General features: G+C 53.2%; 5 protein-coding genes and 1 non-coding gene across 6 annotated transcripts; 2 read left to right on the top strand and 4 right to left on the bottom strand.

The window, feature by feature from the left end:
- Nucleotides 1-3,945: 3,945 nt before the first annotated feature.
- Nucleotides 3,946-4,817, bottom strand: VTJ04DRAFT_8575 (uncharacterized protein; the record flags this gene model as incomplete). Its single annotated transcript, XM_069367026.1, has 2 exons — nt 3,946-4,614; nt 4,671-4,817. 2 exons carry the CDS (start codon nt 4,815-4,817, stop codon nt 3,946-3,948), a joined length of 816 nt encoding a protein of 271 aa, XP_069215396.1.
- A 52-nt stretch (nt 4,818-4,869) lies between these two features.
- Nucleotides 4,870-5,094, top strand: VTJ04DRAFT_8574 (uncharacterized protein; the record flags this gene model as incomplete). Its single annotated transcript, XM_069367025.1, has 1 exon — nt 4,870-5,094. The coding sequence occupies one exon, from the start codon at nt 4,870-4,872 to the stop codon at nt 5,092-5,094; it is 225 nt and encodes a 74-aa protein (XP_069215395.1).
- A 5-nt stretch (nt 5,095-5,099) lies between these two features.
- VTJ04DRAFT_8573 (uncharacterized protein) lies at nt 5,100-6,065 on the bottom strand (the record flags this gene model as incomplete). Its single annotated transcript, XM_069367024.1, has 3 exons — nt 5,100-5,131; nt 5,272-5,540; nt 5,980-6,065. 3 exons carry the CDS (start codon nt 6,063-6,065, stop codon nt 5,100-5,102), a joined length of 387 nt encoding a protein of 128 aa, XP_069215394.1.
- A 2,883-nt stretch (nt 6,066-8,948) lies between these two features.
- On the top strand, nt 8,949-9,281 carry VTJ04DRAFT_8572 (uncharacterized protein; the record flags this gene model as incomplete). The annotated part of the gene is made up of 2 exons (XM_069367023.1): nt 8,949-9,065; nt 9,129-9,281. 2 exons carry the CDS (start codon nt 8,949-8,951, stop codon nt 9,279-9,281), a joined length of 270 nt encoding a protein of 89 aa, XP_069215393.1.
- Nucleotides 9,282-17,053: 7,772 nt separating this feature from the next.
- VTJ04DRAFT_t114 lies at nt 17,054-17,124 on the bottom strand. Its single transcript has one exon. It is a non-coding gene; the product is annotated as a tRNA-Gly (tRNA).
- Nucleotides 17,125-18,322: 1,198 nt separating this feature from the next.
- Nucleotides 18,323-19,114, bottom strand: VTJ04DRAFT_8571 (uncharacterized protein; the record flags this gene model as incomplete). The annotated part of the gene is made up of 1 exon (XM_069367022.1): nt 18,323-19,114. One exon carries the CDS (start codon nt 19,112-19,114, stop codon nt 18,323-18,325), a length of 792 nt encoding a protein of 263 aa, XP_069215392.1.
- Between the last annotated feature and the right edge of the window lie 279 nt (nt 19,115-19,393).

The following is a 19,393-nucleotide window of genomic DNA, read 5'->3' as shown; positions in this document are numbered from 1 at the left end:
TGCGGGGCGTGATCGCTCCCTCAGGGGAAGAAGGGAGATCAGTGCGTTAGCTTGGCCACGACGGGCTTTGATGGTTGGAGGTTGTCACTGGTTAACGATGTGAGATGAGCTGGAGGTCCGAGCCTTGGTGAGAAAGCCGGGAGAGAACAAGGTTGGCAGAGGGACAGTCGAATCATCTTGGTCATGATGCTGGCAGCCCATCGAGAATGACCCTCCAGCTTCGTCCCTGGACCTAGGCTTGGTCCTCTGAGAAGAGACTTGCTGGGATGAACTGCAAGCTAGCACATCTTCCAGATCTCCTTGCATCTGCAAGCGTGGCCATCCATGCCTCCAGCAAAACGCATCTCAAACGGAACCTCAGGTTCTCCCCCTCACAGGCGACCCCCACCTTTCTCAGCGTTAGGTGGTGGTGGTGGTCGAGCCCGAAACGGTGCTGACCATGTACCTACGTGGGATGTCTGGCCTGCGTCTCAGCCCAGCGCAAGACAGAGTGAGGTAAGAATGTGCCTGAGTATTTGGTATAGATCCATACATCCATCCAAACTCGAGTCTACAACGCTCCTGATACTCTCAGCAGTTTGGAAGAAGCCGGGAGAGCTCGGTGACTGAATGGAACCAAACGGGCTTGCTTTATTAGGTAGTCGTCAAGGGAAGAGAACAATATCGTAGCGTTGCAGCGCAGGCTTCGAGAATATCTCGGGAAAAAAAATCACATACAAATTACCTACCTACCACAGCAGACCCAACAGCTCTTGTTCGCATCCCCGATGATGCAATGCAACATCGCCTCGTTCATTCTCGGGACACCCTCCCGAGGCGCGAGGCCTCTCTCTCATCTCACGTTGTGTTGGACGGAGCTCGCCTCTGCTGCACACGCAGCCGGGAGAAACGCATCAGTGCAGCGGCACGGCGCGGATGAGACGCCAGTACTTACGGAGCGCCTGTAGTACGCTACGTCAGTAGCGTCCGAGATGACAGCATTGTTGTGGCGGTGCTCATGAGTAGGATGTATGTGCCAAAGTAGGTATGTAGGATGACAGCATCGAGCGATGCCGGTTTTCTGTCATCGGTTCCAGGCCGCTGATCAACTCGGCTGCGCTTTTGCACAGGTGTGGGGGGACGAGTTTGAACGGTCCATATCTATCAATCACCCTCTTGTCTTGATCTCCCTTTCTGAACAAATGCCGCAAGCCCTTCTTCACTTGCGATTGTTCCTCAAACAAGAGGTTGAATATCGACCCCCATGTTTTGTCTCGTTTGCGTGCGTGACATGGGAAATGAGGGAGAGCTCAGCCCAGTTGCCCGGTTGAGACATGGAATCAACCGAATCTTACGTTGGGGGAGGTTGGCGTGGTGGTGGTGGTGGTGGTGGTGGTGGTGGTGACGAGTGTGGGGGTCGCTGACCCAGCTCAGCCAGCCCAGCCACGATAGTTGGGACACCTTGATGTTCAGCAAGCTGTTTCTCCGTGGGATGGACATTTCAAGTATCAATGAGGCTTTTCGCCCCAACCACGTTGAAATGCCATTCATTTCCAGATGGGGATCGTGGGAGGAAAGCCGACGCGCGGGATGCCCGTCTCCCACTTCCAGTCCGGTGTCCGATTTTCAGCACCATCGTTCTGATAAACCGTGAGGTTGCTTGACCAGACATCAGTTCAGTTGAGTGCTTGCAGCTGCGGCCGCCTGCATGCATCATGCGGCAGCTCGGAGGAAGGAACAAACAAACCACGAATCTCGGTCGCCACCAACCGATGATCGGTTTTCTTCCGTTGCTTTTGTTCTTCACTTTTTCGCTTTGTTCTTTTTTCTTTCTTCATGTCCGGGAAACGGACTCGGTGCGGATGCAGGCCGAGGAGATCCACTTGAACCGGTCCGGGGGACGGCTCCGGACCCGCCAGGCGGTTGTTCCCGGCGCCTCGGCCCCTGAGCTGGCTCCACCTTGGGCCGGATGGAAGGTCGGGAGGTCTGGAAATGGAATGCGTGGTGGAATTCACTTAGGTTCACTTGCCCGTCTTGTCCCATCCCATTCCATGTGCACCATCCCTTCCTCTTTCGACAGGCGAACTTTTCCTTTCTTTTCACCTGCACTTGCCCCCGGTTTGTTCTGTGTCCAGGCCGGGTATTCGCAGGCCAACTCCCGGATCCAATAAACGTGCATTAGCGCCAGCCACTCACTTGTTCCAAGTTTGATGCCCGCGTGCTGGGCACACGGTTCCGCGCCCCCGGGAACCTGGCGAAGCGCTGGTTGGATGGAACGACGGCTCGAGACCGGCGAAAGCAATCGAAAAAGAAAACGCAGATGCAACAACACCTTTTCACTTCAGCTGGGCGTTCACTGTGTTCAAGAGACGGAACCTGATGGTTGGCGATTCGAGACAAAAAAACAAAGATCGATCGATCGCCTGCCAATTCCCGAAACCCAGAAGCATAGGGCGCAAGGGAGCAGCATGCAAAGAAACAACAGCAGGCCAGCAGCTTTCTTGCATCCGTTTTGTTGAGCATGTCTCATTCCACAACTGCTACAGTACGGATACCTCACTGTAGTTAGGTACCTCCTCAGTTTGTCACTCTCTCTGTCTGGCTGGCAGCCATGCAAGGGGAACATCCAACCGCATCACTTTTCTCAACCAAACGAGCCTTTTAACTTGCCGTTGTGACCTGATGTCGGATTCGTCGTCGCGAAAAAAAAATCCGATTGCTCTCAGCCCGCACGGCTGCCTTGTGTAACTTACCGCGGCTCCATTCAGGGGAAGCAGATGGGGAAAAAAACAAGAAGCGCAAATTCCCAGCCCGGAGACATCCAACAAGAGAACCAAAACCGGCTTGTGATTCCAAGGAAAATGGAAAACGAAAAAAAAAAGAGATGCGAAGATAGGTCCATACTTAGGTGCTTCTTTTGCCATCCGGTTTCCATCCGTCCCTGACTCACCAATCCTATGGAGTACAGCTACCCACCTCCGTCCCGTCCCGTCCAAGTCAGCGGCGCGGAACGACTGCCGGCTTTCCCGTCGTCTTTGCTTACCGTACCTACCTTAGGTATCAACCTACATACATCATCCATCGGTCTAAGGGACGTGGTTATTGTGATGCCTGGACCGGGCATGCAGCCTAGGCGAATATAATATGCATTTTATGTATGTATGTATGTGTGTATGTATGTATGTACACACCTAAGCGCCACAGCTTATTGCTTACCTGACCTCACTCTGTGCAACCTTACACACGTCTTCGGGTATGTATGTACGGTTCATGCATTTTATCTCAGCGACGACATGGTTGGCGGTACGCCAGACGACCAGCACCGTAGGTATTGCTCCGTCAGCGCTGTCTCATAACCTACCAGACCTCCGTCGCAAACCCTATTTCCTTTTAACCCTGATCACTGGGTTCACGTGCCCCAAAACCCATAACTCCTCCATCAGTCCTCCTGCACATGTCTGTCTACCTGTAGTCATACCCATCAACCGTAGCCATCGTAGTACCACCGCGATGACGCCGCGCTCTGTACGTACTCCATAGATATTCCAGTCAGAAAGCTGTGGCTGAATGACGCCAACCAATCCTATGTAACGCCGTCCAGTGCCTATTGTTACGTCACTTCTCTTTCCTCCATGTGATAGGGACACTGCCTTTCTGCCTCCTACACGTCTCACAACGGCCGGCCTTTACTTTGTGCTGTTGTGTTCCCCCGCGGCTGCAGGACCGTGCGTCACGAGGAGCCCTCGATCATCGAGCCGGTTCTACGGGTCTCTCCGCGTGCTGCAAGTTGCCGTCGGGAGACGGAGTAAACGGACGTCACACCCGTCCATTCATTGAGCTCATGGGAAACCTGGACACGGACCGGGTGTGCGCTTGCTTTGTTTGATCTGATGAGAGGATGTATCAATATCACCGAGGCGGTCACTGCGAGACAACATGAGGATGTTTGGATTATTCGGAAGTGAATTAAATATTGCTTCTAATTCCCAAAGCTGTGTAGCCACCTCCGTCTTGATGTCTGTGTAGGGTACATCTGTCTAAATCAAGGGGGGTATCTTCGTCGAACCTGGATCCAGCCCGGCGCCCTTTTCGTGGCCTAGAAAAAGCAAAAAACTCCTCCGCTCCCGTCCAGCTTAATTGTACAGAATGATATTTGAAACATAGTGCGATGTGACAGAGAAAAGGAAAAGGGTCGTCATGTGGTGTGATGACCAGTCCCCGCGAGGGGACGTAGCCATCGGAGAACAGAAAAGGGTGGTACAGGAGATGTAAAAACACAGGGGGAAAGTCTATATGCGAAAGCCAAATCAGTTTTTGCCCGCCTTTCCAAGTCGTATCCGAAAAGCCCAAAGTCCGTAAACCGTCAATGAGAAAAGGAAAGTTGCGCGTCGGCGCCGTTGGTTTCCGTTGTGCCCTCTGGGGACCAAACACGATCCGAACCGAGAGTAGGATCGAACGCCTCGAATGTCGTAGCGATCGGAGAATTAAGTAATCGTGATCGGTTGGTGAAACGGGCCCATGGGGCATCGGATCCGAATTATCGGCACGATCTGTGTCGTGGTAGTGCGCCGGTACAGTGCTGAAAATCAAGTGACAAATTGTCACGCCGCCAAAATAACCAGAAAACCATCCCGTCTATATCTTTGAACGCCGTGTGCCGCCAAAAACGAAACAGGAAATTCAAATGGGACATTCCGGGTATGCCCCATAACCTTGCTGCTGGGAAGCAAGGGCCCACGCGAGTCGCCGGTGCGACCCGTGAGACTGTGATTAAACGATGTATGTGAATGTCCGCTGCTATCGGGACGAATGTCGAAAGAGGAAAGGACGCAGGACATTAAAACGGAAATATCGCAAATAGGATGTCTGGAAGTCGGAGAAGGTCGAGGGATGCGGAGCGAAGTTGCATGCTGCACACACACTGCTATGCGATGCGTGGGATGTCGCATGTGGGATTGGCCGGCGATCCGCGCCGGCACAGATCACGGGACAACGCAATGTCATCGCCTCTGGGCATCGGTGGTGAACACCTTAGTTAGGCTTCGGCGGCGGGGGCTTGGGAACGCCGGTCGTGTCGTAGGCGCCCCGGCCAAAGTTGACAAGCTCAGATGGTGACGCGATCATTGTGGAGTCTGGTGAAACTCGAAATGAACTGCTCAGAGTTGTTAGCACTCGCGTTGATGAGAATGCCCATGGACACTGGCATGAGGAAACCAAGGGCGCCCGGCACGGAGCTGAAAAAAAATTCCGAGCTCAGGAGACATGCCGCCAGGGACCGCAGTAGTGACTCACATTTCAAGCACCTCGAAGGTGATCCAAGTCGCTGTGTACAAGGGAGTGGGCTCCTAGGCCGAATCGTATGCAGGGCCGGATAAGCGCAGGCTTGTTGGCAAGTTCGATTGGAGCTGGGCGTCGCGGTGTGCAACCAACGGGATTTCGAAATGGTGGGTGATGGTTGATATGAATTTAACTGGCGTGATACTGGAACAGGGCACTCGAGTTGCTCGTTATTGGTGGCCGAGGTGACTGAGTCTGTTCTTCCAAGGGCTGTGATGTGTGGCCTGGTTGGCGTGGTTGTGGACGTGAGTGTCAAATAAGGGAAGGCGGCCGCGGATGTTTGAAGAGATTAGAGTCGATGCTAGTCCAGAGGGATGCCCAAGGATGGGGGAGGAGGAGGAAGATATAGATAGAGGCCCGGTGGAATGGATGGTGGATGTGAAGATGGGAATCCAAGGGAAGGGGACCGATGGGAGTTCCAGCCATAAAATAAAGGGATGGGCACCCGGGAAAGTCCTGGAGCATGTTATTAGACACTGCTTTTTTCCCAGGCATCCCTGTCCATGCACCCCGGACGGTCAATTCGAGTCTCTCAGCTTTCAGGTCAGGTACCTGGCTGCTAGGTACCTGACCCCTGACTCCGTTACGGCCTGGCCACGCGGCAACACCGTTAGCTAATGGAACGGGTGGGGAACGAAAACGGGATCCCAATTTGGCAATTACCCAGCGCGAGTTTCATCCGGCCGGGAGGGCTTCCACTCCTGGGTCCAGCGGAGACGCTCCGCGAAACTGGCTGGGACATGGGACATGGGGTGGGACAAAGGCCTCAAACGCAGCCCTGCTGGTTCACTTGATGCTGTCGTAAGGTTCAGGGTACCTGCATCTGTCGTGAGCTCTCAGCTTCGTGGAAGCCAGCATGATCTGAGCAGTGAGCACTCGGTTCCCGTCAAAGCCACGCTCTGTGTAAGGTGATATTCTTTTCGCCAACCTCTGGGGGCTGTGGAGGACAAAGAGTGGACTCAGATGTAGGTAGATGATGCGAGTGGCTACGGTCGCAAGGCGACGAAGATGGTGATGCCGCGTCTACGGCGCCCCATCCAAGCCCATGCACGGGGGATGGCTGTGGGTCCAGGTGTCAAGGAGGGCAACCGGGCTGTTGGGACTAGAATCCTTCTTTCGGAAGCATGGCCCAAGACAGCGAGGCCGTGGATGGCAATGCAAACAAAGCTTCTGGAAAAAATCGAAGAAGAAAAAGTGACTCGCGAAACTGTTTGCACGGATCAGACGGGACGGGTTCGCCGGGATGGGGTGGATGATGGGAGATGATAAGTGAACACACAGCCGTCCATGGTGTCGAAAACTTGGAAGAAGAAAAAAAGGAGCAACATTGGAAATGTCAAGAGGCGAAGAATGTGAGCAGAACGGGTGACACTGTACGGAGGTGCGTACATACAGAGAGAACACTGGGACGACGCCCAAGAACCAAAAACCATGGGAGAGAACAGAGGGTCAACCAATTCGGGGACTTGCCGCCCCTAAACCCTTCTCAAAAGGGTCACTTGGCTGCATTCAAGGAAAGCAGCATCATCACATTGGCCAAGATTGGCAACCACTCTCACCACACAAGCCAAAGTTTCTTCCAATTATCCCCCAATCAGTCGGCTGCGGTTCACGGACTGCAGCCCTAATCAGAGATGTAATCAGCCACCACAGCATCGCACAACATTTTTCTCGTCGAAATTGCTACTTTACACCGAGGTAGGATGCTCTCCAAGTTGACTCAGGGCAAACGTCTTGGTCACAAGAGGAATCGCCGCCGAAAAGAATGGAGGAAGGGGTTCGGGCTGTCCAATTGCACAACTGAAAACAACACCATTCATTTGCTCTGGATGTGGATCCCCGATACGCTGGCCGAACTGCATTCATGATCCATACTTACTTGGTTCAATGTCCCGTTTTCCGCTTTCTCAAATGAAGCTCAGCTCCCATGGACGTAAGTGTGGATGCTGGACGAAAACAATGTCTCTCCGTTCACATCCAGCACATACACCATCCCTTACCGGCCACCTAAACGTCGTGCTGCGATGCACCTCGTTGAGACAACATCATGATGATGGTTGAGCATCCAGTGTCACACACCTCAGGCATCATCCACCGCTACCATCTCGGCGGTCCGTGATAGGCCGGCTGCGAGATGTCGTGGCATTGCATCAATTCATTGGTTTCGGTGCTGATAGCACAAACGCCCATACGCCGCAGTGTTGGCTCACTGGAGTCCACGTTGACCGCCATGCTGTGCCCTGCGACCTTCTGCGGCTTGGGTCGATGGTCGGATCGGACCCTCCGACTTACAAGACACCTTTCATCTCAGGCAGTCAGTCAAGGTGTCCCACCGACCATGACACCGCTCCGATAGGATACGGCATGCCGTCATGACTCTCATGGCTCTACCTAGGTTGATCTGGTATCCCACAGTGATCCCCTTGGCCTCCTCTTGTGGAGCAGACCGGACCCGGGTCCATACTCCCCGGTGCAGCACTGTCCAACCAAGTTTCCGGATTATGGCCGACAATGAACATATCATGTGCCTTTCCCGTGCCAATTTGTGTTTGGCGACCGTCGGATGTACATCCGCTATAGAGCTGCAAGTCTGGACGAACAACAGGTCGGTCCCAGCGTCTCGGGACGCTAGCCTGCATGGTGCAACATGCACTGCAGCAACCGGCATGACTCGGGCGTTTGCTTTGCTTCCATATCGAGTCTTCGCCTTCTATGGGAGCTTCTAGCGTGTCAGATGCGCAGCAATATCCCCGTCGATGACGCTGGATCCCCGCGCCACCATCCATGAGCAAATCTAGTCAAGAGGTGTCAAGGCCTATGTGCGCAATACAATGAATTAATGGGGGGTCCGATATGCATCGCTGGGTCAAGGTTCGCGGCGGCGTTGGACTTCTACCCGGTGTCAGTGGCCAAGTTGGGCTTCGAGTCGCACAACAAGGCGGACTGGGGGGCGGTCCGAACGGAAATAGATTTGTGCCTGCTGACGAGGACTCCGACAGAGGGCAACAGGTTACCAGATCCGGGGGCATGTATTGTTGTGCTCACAGAGTTCGTGTATGTGAGTGTCCGTTTTCAACTGTCGAACGGTCTCTCGACAACATCAAACGGAGCATCCCGATCATCATCCGCCCCTCCTCCGGCTCGGGCTGGCAGAGGATGTCAGTGTATGATGTCCAATGCAACCATTGACGGGAGAATCCTCCGGCATTCCCACTCCGATGTGGGGAACCCTTCCGATGTATGCCCAGACCGGCAGCCCAGCAACCAGAACGTATCGCCGGCGAGAGCGGTGAAGACATGCAGTCTAAGGTCGCGCGTGCATGCGACCGATTTGCTGGCGCCTCCCAAGCAAGGTGAACGAAGTCGAGACCATATCAGATCGACAGACTAATGTCACAAGGGCCATGCGATGATGCCTAACATCATGCTCGTGCATGCGGGATGGTAGCGCCGGCGGCAAGAATTCATCAAGACTCTCACCTCGAATGCACGAGGCGGGTCTCCTCGGCCCACGCCGCTCAGCTGGGAGGTTGACCAAACAAACAACCAACTGGCCGATGAAATCTCGGATGAATTGAACGAGAACCGTGAAATGCATCTGTTCTTGTTTCGGACAGAAGAGGACGTATCACATGAATCCTACGGACGCAATCATCCTACACCTTGCGCCCGTACCCGGGCGATCGTTCGGATTTTTCTTCAGCGCGTCGCAACTTGCCTCGTCCCCAGATCGTCTGTCTGTTGAGGCCGTAAGTATGACACCAAAACAATGCGAGCTGGGTCCTGTCCGACTAATGTCTGCTTTCACATAGCTCTGCCGTGTCTCCATTGTATCGGTCAAGAGGACCGGAATCCGAGGTCTCAAAGTCTGTTCCGCTGTACAACCTGCCGCGAGCGATGACGACTCATTAACGGCACCGATCCTCACCACAGACTCCGAGACATTATCACAGCAGCAAGCGTAGTCTCCAAGAGGACTCTTCATGAATCAATCTAGCTGAAGCGCACGTGCCTCTCCTGACCTCAACCAAGCTGCCGGTATCCGCGACCCCGGCCATTGAATCGCCAACCCTCGCGCTATCGACCCGACATCTGCCCCAATATCAATCCCAGCGGGGCCCAATCGCCCGGCGGTTTTCCCGGCCAAGTCAGGGGCTGTTGAACATTCTCCTGTCTTGGTGAAAGTGAGCGAAGCCTGGCCTTGACAGCTCGCACGAGGACCCTCGTGGTGGCTTTTGGGTGGCGAAAGAAGGCTTCCAGAAACATTCGAAAAAAACAAAGAGCTTCATCCTACACTGCACTAGTGCGTCCCAACCCACCGGGATCAAGCCCCATTCTCGGGCGCGAGGCGCGCTGGCCCGTGCCGCCCCGGACGCTCACAACCACGATCGATCCACGCGAACGGGACGAAGAGGGCGAAAGGCTCAATACAGCATCACCTCCCTTACACGAAAAGGAGGCGAACTTCCATAGGCGAGACGGTTCTTTCCGTGGTTGTACATACGGAGTGCATGTGTCCCATCGGCCGTATGGGTTACAATCGCACCAAGCCGCTGGAGTATGTACTTTATGTATGTACATACAATGACACCGTATTCGTTGTTTGGCCAATCGAGCCGCCTTATTGTTCAAAGATAAGTATAGAGAGGATTATCTGTGCAGTCCCTAGCTAACTATACTTTACTATGCACAGATTCTCGGTCGTGGTGTTACCACTGAGTCATATCGTCTAGACAGCGTTGAAAGATGACGCGGCCATGTCACCAGTCCAGCTGAAGCGACACGTATCAAACTTTTGACGACGCAAGTAAGTGTTCCCATGATACGTCGACAAAACATGACTGCTTGCCTTTCTCAGGAGGCAGCCATGGCATCGCGATGTAACCGAGCTTGGGGCCCGTGCTTGAAATTAAGGGCGTTGCCACATGGAAGCGTGCCCTTTGGACCCCCAAATCCCCAACGCTCTGGATCGCTTGCGTCTTCCTGGTCAGCCTGGTGCATCGACGTCCCACGTGCAGCTCAGTCTGTGGTGCCACTCTCAAGCGTTCGTGCGGCGACACAGGGCGAGGCGAGAAACGCCTTGAAGCTGGACAAGGCTGTTGCGGCCAATGAGGCAATGCCTGAGCTCTTCTGGACGACATCGAAACCCCTTTTTCGATCGAATCGGAGCGCGTTTTGTGGCGATCCCCAAGCGCGGTACACAAGGTCCATCGCGCTTTGAAGGAATTGCCGGCTCCGTTTGGTGGACAGAAAACGGTCCGATTGGAGGTACGTACTCCGGAGTACCTACCGCTTGGCCATGCTGCCCAGCGATTTGCGCTGCGAGGACGGGCTGATCTGGCCGGTCGCCGTCCGGTACCTTGCAGGCGGAGCCGTGGCAATGCCGATCGAGAGTGTACCTGCATTAGCCTCAAAGCAACAGCAGCACGGGCGTTTGATGGGGCTTCCAGTCCCAGCCTGGCACTGCCAATGGCATCTCCACGTCTGAAACACTGAAACGCAAGTATCTGGTCACTTCTCACATCCGCCTCATGGCGGCTGGAGAGCCCATTCGTCCGTTCAAACCTCTCGCCTCTGCTGCCAGTTTGTTTGCTTTTTGCGCTGTCTTTGGAAAGAAACTGGCAGAAGAGGCAGAGCCCACAAGCAACAGAGGCGACTGGATTTTGGCCCTCCCGTCGACCTCCATCAACATGCGGCACACATGGTACAGCAATACTTTTCCTTGAAACGCAGGACCAGGACTCCCTGCGCGGATCATGCGGGCAGAGGCAAGGCGAACAACAAGCTGCGACGGAGCGCTTAAGGGAATCCCCCATAGATCGACATCCAGCCACTACACTAACCAACCACCACTAAGTCCTCGAGATCTGCTACTCGCGCCGTCGACACAGTGTCACCACATATAGCTCCATCACTCCCTCCCTCACGCATTCCCGTCACGTCATGTGACGAGGTCTGGCTCGTCACCTGAGACCTCAACTTTGCTGTTTGTGAAGACACCGACCAAACTGCAGGCAATTCTGCTATGGAGGACGAATGCCATGGAGCTTGGCAAGCCATGAACGGAAGCGCATTTGCAACAAATGTCTGAGATATCGCCGCCAAAATGTGATAGACGGCACCAAAAACGATGGATCGAGTAGTCTATCAGATCCCGCATACTTTTGTTGCTGCTTCAGGAAACGATGGACAAGACGGGAAATCCAGAACTGACGGACTGCCGCCGTTTGTCCGTCCCAACAGCCACCAACGCACCAACCACACCGGCAGGGGCCAGCAGCGCAAGGACCGGCTTGAGCATCCGGACTGCCGGTCACCATCAACACAAGTGAAGACAACAAACGGAGGAGAGCTGGCCTTGACTAGGGGCACAAGTGAAGGAAGAAAACGGAGGTCATCCTGGCTGACAGAAACGGACCAGACCCACAGGATTGCCTCACCTGCGTCCCGAAACAGCAATGCGTCCCAACCTTGGATCCCAAAAAATTTCCAGAAGACCCGACGGAATCTTTGGCGACGATGAGGCTAGACTGCTTTGAGAAGGCGGCCGCCCATCGCCATGGCGCATCGAAATCAAGCAATCCCCACAGGAACCGTCAGGATGGAGAGGTGGGTGGAGTCCCGGTGATTCTTGTGTGTCTGAGATGTTGATTGCCCACGGTGTCTTCTGTCAAAAGCGACACTAGTTCCAACATGTCACTGTGTGTGTTGTTGTTGTGCCTGCAGCGAAAACACAGCATTTCACACCTCTGCTCACGCCATGGCGGACGCCACCACGGGCACTGGGCTTCGGGCACGGAGTTGTCTGCATATCGGTTGGGAGCGTGCCGTCGCGGGCCTCTCTCTGGTGAGCCTGAGAGAATCAACGCCAGCAACCACCACCACCACCATGTGTGAACTGCAACAACCACAACTACAGACGTCAACTTCTTCACTGTGTTGACAGGCCGCAATCTGGATGGGCAAATTGCGCTTCGACCACCGTCCCCAAATTTCGCACCAACACAGCTTAGCCAAAACGTCTCATGTGCTGCACCACGGCCCGAACGAGATGACCCGGACAAGGGGGTCTCGGACGGTGGATCCATGGTTTGGTTTTCCCGTCCATTCCCAAAAGCGCTGCTGTCGGTCGGTGGGCACCTCCCACCCAGCACCCCCTTGCTCTGCTGCACCACGCGACCCGTGCGGATCCCCAAGCTTGCCTTTCCAAACTTGGCCTTGGCCTCTTTGCCAGGAACGGGTCGAAGCGGGCTGTGCTGCGGCCAGGAGGTCGACCACCCCTTGCGTGTTCGGTCCGGGGATGGAAAACTTCTGGAAACACGCATGGAAGCAATCGATGGATCCACTGATGAAGCTTGCCCTGGGACACCAACCGTTCACTCTTCACCTCCGTTGCATCCCACCCAAGAACTATCTTGACCCTTGTCTGTCACTCACACCCACCCACCCTCAGGTCTCTCTGCCCAGTGGACAGCTCCCACACACCTGCTTCCTCCGGTCACCCTGTTCGGGAACTTGTCCCGGGAAGGGGAAGACGGTAAAAAAAAAAGATTTTTCTTGCAGCCAAAAACCTTGTTTCCAGTTCTATTCGCCGGTCAACAACTTGGGTAATATGTGGATGTGGGCACTCTCACCTTGACTCACCTTGCTTCACCTGAGACGGGCACACAGACACCTCACGTTCACAAGACCAACAGCTTTTTCCCGTGAGCAGGATCGTAAGTAGCCAAGGCTCTCGGCTCTTCAGTCATCGACCGTTATGATGGGGCCGCACATGGAGGATGGAGAAATATTGGGGGCTTAGCATTCCGCTTGTGCAGCTATTCCGCTCCGCTACCAATAAAACATGGTTCTCGATCATGGTGCTCACTCTTGGAGCGAAAATTTTCACTTTGTTGATTTTTTTGTTTCATACTGTGTATTTTAGGACTATTGATAAAGGTTTTCGCTCTTTGTTTTTCTTGGCCAGACGTCTTGCTGAGTGGTTTTGCGGCCGTTTGCTTGTCTGCTGCGTTACACTCCGATGATGCGTGTAAGGACGACATCTTCTACCTTGGTGATTCACAAAAAGTAATGCTCCACATCCAACATAGTTCCACCAGCTTACTGTGTTACCGACGGCACGCTTTGTGTTCGAGGGATGAAAATAATCAGGGATAATTTGCAGGACTTTTTCTTCTTCGCTCCGTGGCCAGAAGTAACTCGGGTATTTTGCCCGCTTTTCTTTTCTTTTTCTTTTTCTTGTCCGTGCACGGCACCGGGACAGTCTTCCGTGAGACAGGGGGGTCCAGTTCGCCCAGCCCAGCCAAGCCCAGTCCACTTCAATCAAGTGAAACCCCCAACCAAAGGCCCGAATCCTCGGAACGTCTGGGGAAACGGCGAGTTCGTTTTCACTTCTTCTCCCACTTCTTTTCTTTTGTCACTCGCTTGTTCGGTGGTTCGGTAGAGTGGAACGGCCGGAAGGGCTCCGGATGGATTCCGGATAGGATTCCGGATGGAAGTGGTGGAACTAGCTGATTTGCTAGAGGATGCTGATTTTTCTTCTTTCCACGCTCTTTTTTCTTTCGTTCGGGTCTTCTGTCGCCGATCGGTGGATCTTTCGCCTCGATAGTTAGTTAACCACCAGCCCCGTTATGGTCCAGAACTTCACGACGATCGAGATAGGACACGATAGTGTCGAAGGGGGCGACAATCCTCATTGTTCTGGAAGTCTTCCGTAGCAACGATTGACCCCTATGTTTTGACATTAGTTTTACTCTCTAAGCCTCGCCGACAGAACTATTGGCCGTTAGGTGTTCGCCGTCGGTATGGAACATCTCAGTGAGTTCAATGCCCAGCCTTGTCCCTCAGGAGGTGGCAAAACGATTGCCTCCTTACCTGCTCAGACACGTGGGAAGCCAAGCGACGTATGACAAACCATGGACACAGCAAACAACACCATGACATGGACCATCATGACTCTGTACACTACATACTGTCCAGCTGGACCAACAAAACATCACAGAAAAGACTCGCGCAACAGCATCACACCACCACCAGAAGGTCCGAGCGGGTTTCGCCGTACTTAGTGTACTTATTCGGCCATGAATCCGAAGGAAGGATTCGGCATGCCCCCTTCACCGGTTCGTCCGGAGACAACCGTGTAAGCAAGCCCAGCAGGGCTGGGATCCAGGTTCACAACGGCAACCAACAACGCGGGATTTTTTCCGTCGGGGTCTCGCTGGTCGGCCTCAGGAACGGACACGAACTGGTGTGTGTCTGTGTTCTCAGCCATCGGGTTGCCGAACAAACTCTGCTCTTGTGAGACGATGATTTCTCGCTGGAGGTACTCTGGATAGTTAGTTCTCGAATCAAACCCGGCTTCTCCTACACTAGACCAGGGGACCTAGCAATGGTGATGCCGTCAGGAGCTCAGTGGCTAGAAACTGGACATGCGTAGTGCTAGTTCCGGTACTTTTGCCCAGCCGGGTACCGTACACTACCTTGCCGTGTGCTGTTTTCAGATGGTGCACGAGATTGCTGATGGGCACGGACTCTTAACAGCAGGGCCTATTAGGTAGTGTAGCGGAAAACCACGGTAAGTGCTGGTAAAACTTGAGACCTACAGATGGTCGGGAAATTCATCCTCGACTTGTGAGTCATCGCGTCGAGTCGTGTCGAGTAAAGTGGACTTGACCGGTTCGACTACCGACCCGTCTGTGCCGTTGTTACGCATGAGGTAACAAGGGAAATGAGCGTTAACGTGTCTTTTGATGACCTGGTGTCAGCCTTGTCCATTTCCGTGGAATATGAGAAAACGGATCGACGGCTGACATGATGTCCATATGCACCGTTGCGACCGAGGTTACTCTGCGTCCCCGAGTTCGCAAGGAGTGTGCGCGTCCATGGTTCCAGGTTGACGCGAGTTTGGGTCGAACCAAACTTCCCCGGCGATCCATCCATGCATCTATTTATTACTACAGGTTGGTTGGTTGGTAGTTAGGCAGTTAGCACTCACACACTTGGGTCGAGTGCTGTGGAAGCAAGCCAAGTATCATCTCTCAGTCTTTGACATTGTTATCACAATATTTGGTCTAGCACGCTCATGTACAGAGTACACAGAAAAGCAGGCAAATAGATCTTGTCGGAGAGAACGGTGCCGGACAACACAGCCACCCCGAGTCTTGCTGTTCACTTCACCAACAATATCGATGCCTCGGTGATATGGAGTAATAGTCTTGGATCTTCTTCCTCTTCTCTGTACTACAACCCTCCGGCGAAACTGACTCCCCGAGGTTGTCATGTCCCAGCCTTTGCCCAGACGGTGGGAACACAAACACAAACTTACAGAGAGTCGCATCGTGTCGCACAATGCATATGTCTATAACCGTGGTAGCTGGGTTCAGGTGATGGGATTATCAAGGCTATAATCCGTGCGACCGCATGCATAGTACCACATCTGCGGCTATGGTCGGCTGGTGGCAAGTATAGTGAGATGTATCAATGCAGTGGCTCTGCTTTGAGACGCAGATATTGTGTTCTCGGGAAGGGACAGAATACATACTAGAGATTAAAGATGTGTGTGTGGCAGCGTCTTCCAGGCATCCGAGCTAGGTATATATATCCCAGGGCGTCACAATGTTCCAGAGCAGTCATCAGCTATCTTGTCCAAGAGGTTGTTCGCTGACATGACCTGTTTCTGAAGAATACTCGACCAAACATCCGTAACAGCTCGATTAGGGCGGTGCGCGGCCAAACGATCGTGACGCAAACCGCAAGACTCCCGGTCCGTCACGACCATGTCCTGCGCCGGCATGGCTTCTAGATACACACAACCTCTGGCAACGTTCGTGGACGGTGAGTGTCGTTGGTCTTGCCAATGGGAACCAACTGTAGCCAGAAGCATGCTGTTCCCCGATCAAACAGTGCGATCGTTGCGCTCCTATGACATCGACTTCTTGAAGATTGACGCCAGAATGGTCAGTCCATGGCATAGAGTCTAGAGCGAAGCTTACTGAGGATGGAGATACAATAGGGTCAAGGTCTCCACGCCGTCTCAGCCAGGTGTTGTGTATGTTAGATGGCGTCTCCAGGGAGGGAACTGCCCTAGTGAACTACACGTTGCGGTTCTGGAAGCAGCTTAGGAGTTGTCCTGAGTGCTGAGGATATTTGAACGAGCAATTCCCTAGTCTCGAAGGGGTTGTCATGGTAATTGTTGCTCGTGTCATAGCATTCCAGATCCCAATATCTGCAGGTTCTCAAGACGCACTGAACTATCTACTTCACATGAACGAACAAGTCAACACTCAACGGCTGTTATCGACCATCACTATGGAGGGAAAAGTTGTCCATCTTCTCCCAAGCAAGGCCTATCTATGTTTCCATGAGGAAGTGAGAACCGGAACGTTAAACCTCTTCCCAGGTCCACATAAGTATAGCCTGGTGCCCTTCTTCCTAGATGCTGAACCCATCAACAAGGCCTCGCAACAGCTGAAGACATCACCCTCTCATAACCCCGCGGCTAATGAAGCCGATGAAAGCAAACTACCACTGCCATACGTATGCCATCATAAACGGACTGGTCAACATCATCCCCAAGGTGACATAATATCTAGACGACAGCAGTCAAGCATGAACATCAACCACCACATTACGGTAACAAAAGAAAAAGCCAATGAATAATTAATAGCAAAACACAAAACGGTCTTCAACACGAGAAACAGAACAAGCCCGAGGAGGCATAAAAAGTAAAAAGATTTGCGCCAGCCGCGAATCGAACGCGGGGCTCATCGATGGCAACGATGAATTTTACCACTAAACCACTGGCGCTGTGATCAGGTAATTGCCTGATTGGGAATCAGGTGTCCACACTTCACCTCATATGCTGCTACGTTGCGGAGACCTCAGACTTGCCGGGTCAAAATCATTTCAACATCAACAGGAGAACGGGGAGGAAGCGAATCTAGAGCATTTGCTTGGTCTTCCAGGTTGTTGAATATCTCTCGACTTGCTGTAGCTTGGAGACTTACCGGACCGAGTTGGTGGCTTGGTCGGGTTGCCATCAGAAACTCAACAATATGAATCAAGTATTGCTTCAAAGCCTGGCATCCATCCCAACATCTCACAATCAGCAGGGGGACACTGGCGGAGTGTGTACGGAAGCAAAATAGATAACAAGAAGTCTAAACAACATCCAGTATGCGGAACTGATGGGATGAGTTGCAACCCGGTGTCTCTCAACTCCCTGCACTCATTCATGGCTTGACACAACTTCACTGACAACCAGGGCCCAACCTGGAGAGACTCATCAGTTTGTACATAATTCACGCCTCTCATAGGGGCGTCTCACGTCTCATTTCTCCCCGCCAACCATCAAATGGCCGCTGCTGCTGTGACTCTAAACATAAATACATAGACCATCTCCCAATGCATCCCTTCCAGTCCGATGCCCTTCTTTGCTCATTGCTGGGACCGCTTCGCGGGATGAAAACAAACCCCTCCCCGAAATCCTCCCCCCAACCCACAATGAACCCCCTCCATACCAAACGCATTATCGTTCCATCCCAAATTCGCCAGGTCCCTCGCTGAAGCATCCAGGAGCACCCAAGAGCATTACCTCATGTCCCGCCAAAGCATGGCTCGGAACTCGTCTGCTCCTCCACCTCCTCCGCTATTCCACGCGCCCGCCGTCGTTGCAAAGATGATCAATGTTTCACCCCTCTTCTCCTCTGCTAATATCCTTCCCTGAGGTGCCGGTAGGAATGTGCTTGCCGAGTTCCCCCCCCCTCGTTGTGTGTCGTGTGTCGAGTCTTTTCCTCCCTCCCCGGGAGAGTGCTGGATGTTTTCTCTTCCCCCTGCCGAATGTGTCGAGGCCCTTGTCCCCCCTTTAAGATGTAGAATCCTCCACCCTCCTCCTTCGAGATGAGCTGATTTCTTCCCCTCCTCCTGGACATGTCTGAATTCTTGCTCCTCTTCATCTTGGATGTGTCGAGTATCTCTTCTCCTCCTCCTGCTGAATGCGTTGAGGTCACCTCCCCCTCGATAACTCCCAGTCGAGGAGGGAGGGGAAAGATGAGGAGAAAGAACAAATTTCCTCATCCTCCTCCTCCTTTTGAATGTGTGTGTTGAGGTCCCCTCCCCCGTCGTTGATTCCCAGCTGAGGAGGGAGGGGAGGAGAGGGAGAGGAGGAGGAGCAGGAGGAGGAGAGGAGAGAAGAGGAGCAAGACAGAGAATGAGGGGAAGAAGGATGGTGAGAAGGAGGGTGAGGGAAAAGGGGAGATGAGAAGGAAGAGCTGGGGGGAGAGAAAATTGTAGGGAGGGGGAAAGACTGAGTGAGGGGAGAGGCGGCACTTCGGCGAAAGGAAAATAAAAGCAGAGAAAAGGATGAAAGAGAAGGCGGAAAACGCCAGCGAGCGGGCAGGCAGGCGGACAGAAAGAATGGTGGAAGAGCAGACAAGAAACCAATGCTAAATGACAGGAATGAAAACAGCAGCAGCGCCCAATCGTCCTCGTCTCGTCTCGTCTTGTCTTTCCCTCTCAGCCAAACCCGGTCGAAAACCTGATGAACCCCATCTCCGAACTGATCCTCCCCCCAAGAGACACCATCATGATGAGTGAAAAAAATTAAGACAAACCGACCATTCCCGCCGTTCACCCTCTCCATGTAATCCCCGATATGCTGAGAACGCCAGGCTGGTGCTGTGAAGAAGGAAAACAAAGTGACTAAAAAAGGTATGAAAAACAGGAAGCCTGAAAGACGAAAGGGGAAAAAATAGAAGACAAGACATCGAACAAGAGCCAAACTTTCTCTCGCTCTCATGTGCGGGCATGTCGGTGATGTCGGTGACTTCGATGTGGTGCTCTGTGAATCGTCGAAAAATCGAAGTTCAAAACGCGGCCAGCCGAGGATCGAAATCGCCCTTGTGTCCTTCTCGGACGACGGTTGTTATCGTCAACAATATTCATGAACAAAGGCCGTTATTTTTCCCATCCAGAACGCTCCCAATCACAAACCCCTAACCGCTTCTCCAGTGGATCAACACTCAGCGGCCCTCTGCAGCTGCTCTCGCATCTCGAGACGCGCCTGCTGACGATGCCA

Source organism: Mycothermus thermophilus, assembly GCF_041956435.1.
Source record: "Mycothermus thermophilus strain CBS 625.91 unplaced genomic scaffold VTJ04scaffold_6, whole genome shotgun sequence".
NCBI lineage: Eukaryota > Fungi > Ascomycota > Sordariomycetes > Sordariales > Chaetomiaceae > Mycothermus > Mycothermus thermophilus.
The sequence above is the reverse complement of the archived record's forward strand: the minus strand, read 5'-3'. Positions and strand labels throughout refer to the sequence as shown.